The sequence below is a fragment of the Stenella coeruleoalba genome (genome assembly GCF_951394435.1).
Source record: "Stenella coeruleoalba genome assembly, chromosome: 15".
NCBI lineage: Eukaryota > Metazoa > Chordata > Mammalia > Artiodactyla > Delphinidae > Stenella > Stenella coeruleoalba.
In genome coordinates this window covers 58,372,142-58,383,178 of record NC_137161.1, presented here as the reverse complement: position 1 = coordinate 58,383,178, position 11,037 = coordinate 58,372,142, and the positions used below count along the sequence as shown (strand labels likewise).

Sequence of the window (11,037 nt, the reverse complement as noted above, 5' to 3'; positions counted from 1 at the left end):
CTGGGCGGTTCTCTGGGAAAGTCTGCAACCAGAGGCAGCGCAGTTGTACCCTGAAGACCCCAGGGCAGGGCCTGAGTCTGACTGACGTTTTAAAACAAGCACTACCTGTTTGATGAGAAGTTCTGCTTCTGCTTCTTCCTCAGTGGACACAGAATTAGGTGCTAACAGACCTTCAGAGAAACTCCTCTCCTCGTCCTTCTTGCCCAGGTGGAAGAGAAGCTTACTTAGTATTTTGTTATTTTCAGGTGCTAGAGCCTCATTGTTTCTTCTTTCTTCTTCTTTTTCTGGCCCATAACACATCTCTGGTCCCCTTGGATCAGGGACAGAGCTAGACTGCATCCCCTCTGGGTTGCCACCCATTGTATTTTGGGAGATTAACTTGTTTCTTGGGATCCACACGTTCACAGATGGAAAGGAACTGCTCTCAGGATGAATTACGTCCAGACCCTCCCCCCACCAGACACAGATAATTTAGATAATGAGATTTGGCTGAGATGTGGGACTGAGTTGTGCTGTAAATGGGATGAGATCTTCGGGGACCTTGGGACCAGGTGAATGTATTTTGCATTTGGGATGGACGTGCATCTTTGTGGGGCAGAGGGCAGGCTGGGTAGGCTGAATGCCCTGCCCCAAAGGTGTCCATGTTCTAACCCCTGGAACCTGTAAAAATACATTACCTTTCAAAGCAAAGGGGACTTTGCAGATGTGATTGGAGATGGGGAGATTGCCCTGGTGAGCCTAATCTAATCACAGGAGTCCTTAAAAGTAGGGAAATTTCTTGGGCGGTAAGAAGGAGAGATGAGGCAGAGTGGGAGGGCAGAGAGACAACCACATGTCTTTTGTTCATGTGACTTTTCGTGTCACCGAGCCTGGAACTTCTCAGGAAGTGCTTGGTGACAGAAAGAACAGTGAAGTGAAAATGTTTTGAGCACCTGCTAAGACTGGATTCTATAACAGCCACGTAGACAAGTTACTTCACCTCTCTGACCCCAAACCATCCCTTTTCTACAGATAACAGAAATAAGGCTCAGAGAGGTGAAGTGACTCACCCAAGGTCACCCAGTTAATAAACAGCAGGGCTGAGATTCAAAAGTGGGACCATCAGAAGCCATCTGGTTGCCAAACTCTACCCACCCCATTAGGGCTCGGCGATAATGGGCGAAACTGCCGGGGTGGACAGCCTCGAAACTGCTCGTGGCCCCATTTGTTCCTTTGCTTCCTTCTGTGGCTTTTCATTCAGGTCACTGGCTGTCAGCCCGTTTCTGATGGAACGGGGCAGCTCTGCCCGGGACACACCAGCAGAGGGTGCTAGCACCGAGGAGTAAAGACCTAACGTTCCCAGAGGATCTGACGAGTTTCTCAGAATGAAGGCCCTGGCCACCTCTCCCACGGCGAGGGACACCAACTGGCCTGAGACCCGTCTCTGCCATAGCCTACTGGCCAGATGTCCTGGGGCAAAGGGCTCCATTCCTTGGTGGCACTTTTCCCAGAGGAGGGGGAAAGCACCTCCCAGGGGCACTGACACAGAATGAAGTAACACAAGGGAAAGCTCCTAGCCCAGTCCCTGGCGTGCAACCCTTGCTTGAATTTGCATTCTTTATCAAGAGATGTTCCATGATTCTCATAGGACTATAATTTCAGATTCTGCCCAAACCACATGAATCTTTTATTTTGACTCAGCTGTCTCTCTCCTTTTCCTTTTATGTTTTTTACCAAGTCTTCCCTATTTGTACTTCAGAGGGCTCTCAAACATTCTGGCATGCACCCTCAGGCCGATTATAAACTACCAAAGAAGCTTGATTCAAAAGGCCCTCTTAGACGGCCTGTCACGGGGCTCCTGGCATTTGGAAACTCTGGAGTGCTGAGTGTAAATTCAAGAACATGGTGCCTTTCCACGTGTGTTTCCTCTGCCTTCCTACCTAAAAACCAGCCATTCACGGAACATTTACTGACTGCCGTGTGTGCTATGCATGTACGGAGACAGATAAATAAGATACAGTCACATCACCGGAGGCCCCTCCGACAGGGACAGAGATACTAACAGACATTTCAGAACAATTTATGTGTCTGTCTACAAACCGCACTAGGAAGGGGCATCTAATCCAGTTTCCATGACCCTACCACGTACCATCCACTTCACAGACTGACCTCCAAGCCCAAGGTCAGGGCTTCCCTGGTGGCGCAGTTGTTGAGAGTCCGCCTGCCGATGCAGGGGACACGGGTTCGTGCCCCGGTCCGGGAAGATCCCACATGCCGCGGAGCGGCTGGGCCCGTGAAGCCATGGCCGCTGAGCCTGCGTGTCCGGAGCCTGTGCTCCGCAACGCGAGAGGCCGCAACAGTGAGAGGCCCGCGGACCGCAAAAAAAAAAAAAAAAAAAAAAAGCCCAAGGTCAGATAGGCAAGAGCAGGACCAGGACTGCTCAGGTGTGGCTAAGCCTCTCTCTCCCTCATCCTCAGCAGGCAGGGGCCCCTGAAAGTCATCCTTTGCACAGGCTCCACGATGTCTGCTAAATGTAGGTCACTATGGCCGAGGATGTGTGTTTTCCCCTCATCCTGACACACAGGCAGCTGCTCAGTGAATCTGGACCATGACCTGAGGTTTAGTAACACCAGCCTAGCCCATCTGGTGACCCAGCGGATTTCAGGGCCGCGCAGTCGCAGCTGGATCCCTGGGGTTCGAAGATGATTCTGTCCGCGGTGTGTTCCCCAGGTTCTTTGCCTTCTCACCATTAAATCACACACAACAGGCCAGGAGACAAAACACTCGACTTTTTCATGTGGTCATTCCTTCTCCTTCCTGCTTCACCTGATGCATAAGAATTTTGCGGTAAAACTTCAGCTTTACAAGAATAGGCAACAGAAAGAATTAGGGAACTCAGTGATCCAAAACTAGCTAAATGAGGGTTTTTTGTTTTTTTTTTTCTTATAATGTAAAGCAGTTCCAAGAAAAGTGAAGTCACAGCCCAGGGTGCTTATTTTCAGTTCTTAGAAAAGAGCCAATTTCAAAAGGGAAGCTTTGCAGCCAGAGCACACAGCCTGCCCTTGTCTGGTGAGGGGAGCTTGCTGATAAACCAGCTTTGATTTGGCATCAGGAAACTAAAACCCCCGCCCGAGATGCATTTTCATTGGTGATGTCAAGGAGGAAACGCTAGCCGAAACAGTGAGAGTTCTTAATATTCAGGGAAACCGCAACAGCTCAGCTAACAGCTAACATGCTGATGGCACACCGCCAGCTCGGAGCCACCGGGAGCCGTCGGCAGTCTGCGCGGACTGTCGGAAAAACATGGGGCACCCTCGTTTTCCCACCTCCCACACTCCTGAGGTTGTTCGCTGCCCAGGCGACGATACCGGCCCAATCAGCGATTTTCAATCAGGCATTTGTTACCAGAAGTTAGGTGAGGACGAAGTGGGCAGGATATGGTTCTCAGCAGCCTGGGTCAGTCTTCTAGCAGAAGAGCAGGCATCACATAAGGGAACCTCAGTAGGGTCGACTTCGGTTTCAAGGTCTTCGGGAGGCTACCACACACCCAGCTCAGGGGCTACTATTGGGAAACCCACACTAGTTTTGGAATAGTGTTGACCTAAGAATCCTATAATAGAGATGCCATGGACTACATCAAAATTAAATGTCAATGTAATCAAAAGCAACTGGTCAACCGTCCCAGCCAGAAGGAGCCTAAGGAGACAAGATGACTCCATGTCACAGGGTGTCCTGGATGGGATCCTGGAACAGAAAAAGGACATTAGGAAAAACACTAAGGGAATCTGAATAAAGGATAGAGTTTGGTTAATAACATCTCAGTGTTGGTTCACTAATTGTAACCAATGTGTCATATTCATGTAAGATGTTAATAAAGGAAACAGGGTGCAGGTGTATGGGAACTCTTTGTATTGTCTTTGCAATTTTTCTGTGGATCTAAAGCTATTCTAAAAGTATATAGGGAATTCCCTGGCAGTCCAGTGGTTAGGACTCTGCACTTTCACTGCCGAGGGCCTAGGTTCAATTCCTGGTCGGGGAACTAAGATCCCACAAGCCGTGTGGTGTGGCCAAAAACAAGAAAAAAGTAAAAATAATAAAAATATATAAAATTTTAAAGAGGCAACTAATGGATGTGAGTAGGAACTTACTGCTCTTCCCAGCAACAATCATTTGGGGCCTACCATGTGCCAGACACATGTAAAAGTGATTTACACACACCTTCACAACAGTGCTGTGAGCTCGGTATAATCTACATTTTATAGATAAGGAAACTAAAGCACAGAGAAGGTAGGTAACTTGCTCTCAGTCACACAGCAAGTTTAATGACAAATGAAGGGCTTGGGGGCTTCCCTGGTGGCGCAGTGGTTAAGAATCCACCTGCCAATGCAGGGGACATAGGTTCGAGCCCTGGTCTGGGAAGATCCCACATGCCGCGGAGCAACTAAGCTCGTGTGCCACAACTACTGAGCCTGCTCTCTACGCCCACGAGCCACAACTACTGAGTCCATGCGCCTAGAGCCTGTGTTCCACAATGATAAGCCACTGCAATGAGAAGTCTGTGCACTGCAACGAAGAGTAGACCCCGCTCGCTGCAACTAGAGAAAGCCCACATGCAGCAACAAAGACCCAACGCAGCCAAAAATAAGTTTATTATAAAAACAAAAAAACAGTGCACACTTTCCAATTTTCCCACCTTTAAAAGAAAATGCTAGAGTTTAAAACTATGGCACATCCAAAACACTGACAACATCAAATGTTGGTGAGGCTGCAGAACAAGAACTCCGTACACTGCTGATGGGAAAGCAAAATGGTGCAGCCACGTTGGAAGGTAGTGCTATAGATTGAATATGTCCCCTCCAAAGTGCTATAGACTGAATATGTATTCTCCCTAACCCAAGTTCATACGTTGAAACCTAGCCCCCAGTGTAATGGTATAGAGGTGGGGCCTTTGGGAGGTGAACGGGATCAGTGCCCTTACAGGAGACCCCAGGGAGCAACCTTGCCCCCTGGTACCATGTGAGGACACAGTGAGAGGACAGCCACCTGTGAAACAGGAAGCAGCACCTTGACTTTGGCCTCCAGAACTTTGAAAAGTAAATGTCGGATGTTTTTAAGCCCCAGCTCTATGGTGTTTAGTTATGGCAGTCTGAGACAGTCTGGCCGTTTCTCACAAGGCTAGACACAGGCTGACCGTGTAACCAACAATCACGCTCCCAGGCATTTACCCTGGTATGTTGAAAACCTATGTCCACACAAAATCTGCACACGAGTGTTTACAACAGCCCTATTAATAATTGCCACAAACTGGAATCAAGCAGATGTCCTTCAATAAGTGAATGGATAAACAAACTAGGGTACATCCATCCAGTGGAGGATTAGGATAAAAAGAAATGAGCTATCAAGCTACAAAACTACATGGAGGGACCTTAAATGCATATTGCTAACTGAAAGAAGCTGGTCTGAAAAGGCTATAGACTGTGTGATTCCAACTATATAACATCCTGGAAAAGGCAAACTATGGAGACAGTAGAAAAATCAGTGGTTGCCAGGGGTTACGGTGGAGGGAAGGATGATTAGGTGGAGCACAGAGGACTTTTAGGGCAACAAAACTATTCTGTATGATACTGTAACAGTGGATACGCGATATTATGCCTATTGTGCGTCACAAAGCATGACCCCTAAGTAAACAATGGACTTTAATTAATAATAACGTATCAATGCTGGCTCATCGATTTTAACAAAGGTACCACACCAGTGCAAGATGTTAATAACAGGGGAAACTGAGGGAGGGCATGTAAAGGTCATCTCTATAGGTTCTGATCTTTTTTGTTTTTCTAGAAATCTAAGCCGCCTAAAAAATAAAATCTATTTTAAAAAATACGGCATAGAAAACAATTTACTAGTGGTAGAGATAAATAATCCAGCAAAACTCCACAGCAATGAGGAGCATAACCCGACCCCCTTGATATTTACAGCAAAGTGAAGGTTGTGCAAGGAGTGAAGAGCTGCCACCCAACACTGAACACAATCACAACAGAAGGACATTCCCTACCAAAAACAACATAAAGACTCTAACCAGGAGGCTGCCTCCTCACAGCATCTCACCAAAAGTTATGAGGCAGAAGTTGAGTTCATGCCTGGAAGTTGTTCTTAGTCTTGATTTTTAGTTTCAACAAGAAATTCTGAGAGTGTTTCAACAGCCCTAAGTGAAGGAAGAAGGGCAGACATCGTCGTCCGCATCTGCAGGGAATGGACCTTACACATTTAGGGCTGAGTGGTGTCTGAAGCAGAAAGAGGGCTGTGTCTTTGAGAGGCCCCAGTGCCTGCAGTTAGAAAATGCCGTTTGACTTGCAAACTGGATACGGAGCTGTTGATGGAGAAGACTGCCGAGCCATGAGGTCATTCCTTTTTTATGCAGCCTCTTTTCCTGCCCATAACCACACACTTTACTCTCTTCTGACAATGACTGAGGTTCAAATTCTGCCTCGTAAAGTAGGGTTGCAGTGGTAATGGAAAAAGTATCATCACTTGTAAAACTTGGAAAATGCAACATGAGATTTCTGTGTGCTTTAGAGAGAGAGAATTAACACACATAAAGCAAAAAAAAAAAAAAAAAAAAAAAGGAGAGGAAAAAGAGAACAAAACATCTGCTTTTCATCAGCAAACAGTCATAGCAAGGGGCAGCAGGGGCTGAGTTCACTGGAGTGTCCCAGCATTTAGAAATCCTACATCCAGACTCCTCGAAGCAAAGCTCTCTGATAAACTTTTGAGAAATACATATTGAGTGATGTCCATGAAATCCATACGGTATAAGAACCTAAGTTGTTTCTGAATTTCGGTTGTTTTTATCGACGTTTCCAACATCCTCTAAGGAATATTCCTGTGTAAATCTTCCACTTCCAGCTCCCACATGCTTTCATGGAGGGGATTATCAGAAAGATCTGTCATCTTCACAGCCTGCAGGCATGGCTCCGGTTTGCAGGCCTGAACCACTCCCATCACCATCACATACTTTCCTAGAAGAAGAAAAGCTCAGTGGTAAAGTTCACATTGATAGAGAAGATAAAAACAAAACAGACACCTGAAGTCCTTGAGAGGGCTTAAATTTATCAGGGAGGCAAACTGGAGACAAAAAAAAAGCAGAGAGTAGATACCAAAGTGCCAAGGCAGCTAGTGGTCAAAATACATATATTGCCAACAAATTCCGCATTTAACCTGGAGAATGACATTTGTATCTTCTTTGGTTTCTGGTTTTAAAATGCTAAAACAGGGACTTCCCTGGTGGCGCAGTGGACAGGACTCCGCACTTCCAGTGCAGGGGACCCGGGTTCGATCCCTGGTCAGGGAACTAGATCCCACATGCATAACACAACTAAGAGTTCACGTGCCCCAACTAAGGAGCCAGTGAGCCGCAACTAAGACCCCACACAACCAAATAAACAAATATTAAAATAAAATGCTAAAACAAAATCACAGCACACTGCATAAAGCTATCACGCCCAAAGAGTGGAAGAGTCTCTCACATCAGAGAAAGAGTTGTAATTAGACAGACTGCTCTAAGGCGGGGCCTGAAAACCCGAGCTTTTCTCTTCTCCCTGTTCCTTGCTCCATGCCAGAGCCTGTGACTGGTCTCTGTGCACAGGACTGGTCCCCCTTCTGCAAAGACAACCCCTGACAGCCCCAAAGCAAATCCAATTTTCCCTTTATGTTGCCAAAAGAGCTGGGCAGGTGGTAGCACCCCCATGCCACCGTTATTGCAACTGCCTGGGACCAATGCCTGCCACCTCCTGCCGCCAGCTGGGCATACACAAGCAAATCAACAAGAGGGCTGGCTGCCATCACAAGGATCTAGTGACATATTAACCACGACGCTATTCCCATTCCCTTGGGGAAGTGGCTCTCCTTGAAAGCAAAAATGGCCAGTCTTAACCACACAAAACTCAACTGTGTAAAAAACCCCAAACACAGCAGGAAGAGCAGGCACGTCGCCAGCCCCCACTGAGTGCCCCTGCGAGGCTGCTTTAATCACACTGCTTCCAACATCAGGACTGGGTTGGTACTCGGGCCTGGGGCTCTGACTGAAGGAAGCCAGGCAGGCTGACACCTTACCCTCTGGTCTATCAGCTCCTGGCACGGCGTACTAAGGTTTCCCTGAGCCCATCCCTACATTCTACCTGAGCAAGTAACGTGGGGTTCCTCAGCGACAGAGGCTCATTCTGAAAATACACTTGTCATACCCTCTGAATGGGCCTAAAAAGCTGGTGGAGATGGAGCCCTCAGAAAATGACTGAAGACCCTGGAAAGGAAGAACAAGCCCACAGACAGGCCCAACAGGCGAGGTAAACACAGAATCCACGTACTCAAAACCTACATACACCAAGGCGTATAACACAACTATACGGGTGAACTCAAAGGCCTGAGCTCTTTCCTCCAGAGAACAGACCACCTGGTTACTAGTCTGGTTCATTCTACCCACACTCTCTCCCCCAGCCAGAGTGTCTCTCCACTGTCTCTCCTTCTCCTTCCCCATCACGCCGCTCCCTTCTATCAGGCCTTCACCCCGACCATACAGGCCTGGATCAGTTGTCCCTCTTCTGCGCCCACGACATCACTTTGTGTTTCAGTGGCCTGCTTACTCTTCAGGCTCCCTACCTGAAGCCAGCGTCAGACTTGTCAATCAAGCCCTGGTATTAATTAGCAAGAGGAAATGGTACGGCCCAGGCACACAGGCCAGTAGGTAAGTCAGATGGGTTCACCAACGTGCAATGCCCACTCAGGTACCTACTGGTGCCAACCTTATGCCAGGGCTGGGGCCAGACATGGGAGACAGCCCCAGCTTGCCTTCAAAGAGCACTGCCTGGGGACCAGCACACCAAACAGCTCGTGCTACATGCTACGCCAAGGGTGGCAAACTTTTTCTGTAAAGGGCCAGATACTAAATATTTCAGGCTTTGAGGCCATCGCGTCTCTGTTGCAACTATTCAGATCTGTAGCTGTAATGGGAAAACAGCCCTAGACAATACCTAAATGACGGTGCCCCAATAAAACTTTACTTATGGACACGGATATTTGAATTTCATATATTGATACTTTTCCCATGTCATGAAATCTTCTGTTTTTTTTTAACCATTTGAAAACATTTTTAGCTCACGGGCCGTGCAAAAACAGGTGGCAGCCTGTAGTTTGCCGATCTTGTGCTAGACTAACATTGCAATGGAGGGCAGACAGAGAGGGAGGCTGAAGGATGGCGCCAGGGTGGGGTGACAAGCGTGCAGGAGCACTGCCTAGTAAAAGAACATTGGTCACTATGGCCTAGGAGCTGTGGTAAGGACATTTTTTAAATGTATTGAATCCACACAACGGGCAGGAATTATTGGTCCCTTTGGTAAGAGGTCCAGAAAGGTTAAGAAAAGTGCTCCTGGGAGCTCAGCCAGAAAGGGCCAGGGCCAGAAAAAGTTCAACCTAACACTGAGAATAGTTGTCAGAAAGACACAGAGCCCGCCCTGCCGTAGTCTGGCCCAGTGGTTCTCAAAGTGTGGCCCCCAGGCCACCGGCACCAGCAGCACCTGGAAGCTGGTTAGAAATGCAAATTCTCAGCCCCGCCCAGACCAACAGACTCAAACTCTGAGGGTGGTGCCCAGCCTTCAGTTTTAACAAGCCCTCAGGGTGAGTCTGATGCATGTTCAAATTTGCACACCACTGGTTTAAAAGGAAACAGTAGTGAACTACAGCCTAAGACAGTCCCACGAAGAAGGGGTACAGCAGGGCTCCTCATTCCTGGGAACTGGGGAGAGCTTCCCAAAGGAAGGTACATTTGAGTAGAGTCGTTAGGGATGTACCAAGTTCCCCACTATGATATTTTCCAAAACTTGATAGGGAGAAAAAAAATCACCCGTGGGGAAGGGACTCTGTTAACAAATACACATGCTGGGGGTCCCTCCCCCGGAGACTCCAGCTGGGAGGGCTGGTGGAGTCCTCGGAAACTATTTTTTGAATGGGCTGCAGGTGATGCGTATCATCAGAACTGCTTGGGTGGCGCTTGGCTGGGGAGGGGAGGGAAGAAAGGGTATCGAGGCGGGGGACCGGCACCGCAAACACCGGGAGGTGGGACGGCCAGGCCCCGCCCTCGGGCGGTACAAACCCAGGGTCAGCCGCGCGATGTCGACTCCGGCTGTTACCTGGGACGAGGCAGGGCCGCCCGCGCGGCACCCGCTCCAGGCCGCAAACCGAGAAGGCCCCGCTCGGGTCCCGCAGCCGCGCCTCGCCGCCGCCCGCCGCCAGCACCGTGCCCTGCATCCATACGGCCGTCAGCTCCAGCGGCCCGCGGCCCGCCGCCTCCCGCGACAGCCGCCACGCGCCCGGGCAGCCCTCCGCGTCGCGCCGCAGCTGCTCCGCCAGAACCTTGAGCGGCGGCGACCGCGGCAGCCTCACAGACGTGGGGCACCCGCCGGGCGAGGAGGCAGTGGGCGCCGCCGCCATTCTGCCCCGCCTCCTCTTTCCCGCCAACCTTGATGAGCGGCGAGACCCGGTCCGCAGCCACCAATCAGGGCGCGCTGGCGGAGCCGGCCAGTGGTCGGCGTTGGGAGGCGGGGCCGCCGGACAGAGCGGCCCCACTCCCACCCCAGGAGTGCGCAGGCGTACGTAAAGTAAATAACCGACCCGCAAGCTAGGAATGGATGAAATGAATTAAAAGAGAAAAAATAAATGGAGGGAGGTACAGAACTCCCTGTTTCCAGGCACCTCAAAATTTGGCGTGCACGCAAATCATCTGGAGAATGTGAGTATTCATCTTTATATCGCCTTGCCTAGTACGGTTCTCTGAGGCTAACAAATAACCTGCAAATACTGAAATGGATTGTAGCAATGGTGAGCCTATGTTTATTGGGAGTTATCAAGAATCGAGTCGAGAGATAAGGCTGTAAAGAGGGACAGGAACAGCTAGTAAAATTGCCCTTTCTTTTATTACTATTTTTATTTATTATATTTTAATAACAAAATACTTTAAAAGTTAATAAGATATATTACTATATTTTTCACAAAAGGAATGCACGTTCATTG

At 48.9% G+C, this 11,037-nt stretch overlaps 1 protein-coding gene across 1 annotated transcript; it reads right to left on the bottom strand.

The window, feature by feature from the left end:
* Window positions 1-4,482: 4,482 nt before the first annotated feature.
* On the bottom strand, window positions 4,483-10,461 carry RMI2 (RecQ mediated genome instability 2). The gene is made up of 2 exons (XM_079945224.1): window positions 10,158-10,461; window positions 4,483-6,995 (listed from the first exon to the last, which is right to left on the bottom strand). Exons 1-2 carry the CDS (start codon window positions 10,456-10,458, stop codon window positions 6,847-6,849), a joined length of 450 nt encoding a protein of 149 aa, XP_079801350.1. The 5' UTR covers window positions 10,459-10,461; the 3' UTR covers window positions 4,483-6,846.
* Between the last annotated feature and the right edge of the window lie 576 nt (window positions 10,462-11,037).

Coding starts and splice junctions, on each gene's coding strand:
- RMI2 (XM_079945224.1), bottom strand. CDS start 10,458: ATGGCGGCGGCGCCCACTGCCTCCTCGCCCGGCGGGTGCCCCACGTCT. Junction 6,996..10,157: donor GCGGCCCTGCCTCGTCCCAG/GTAACAGCCGGA, acceptor TTCTTCTTCTAG/GAAAGTATGTGATGGTGATG.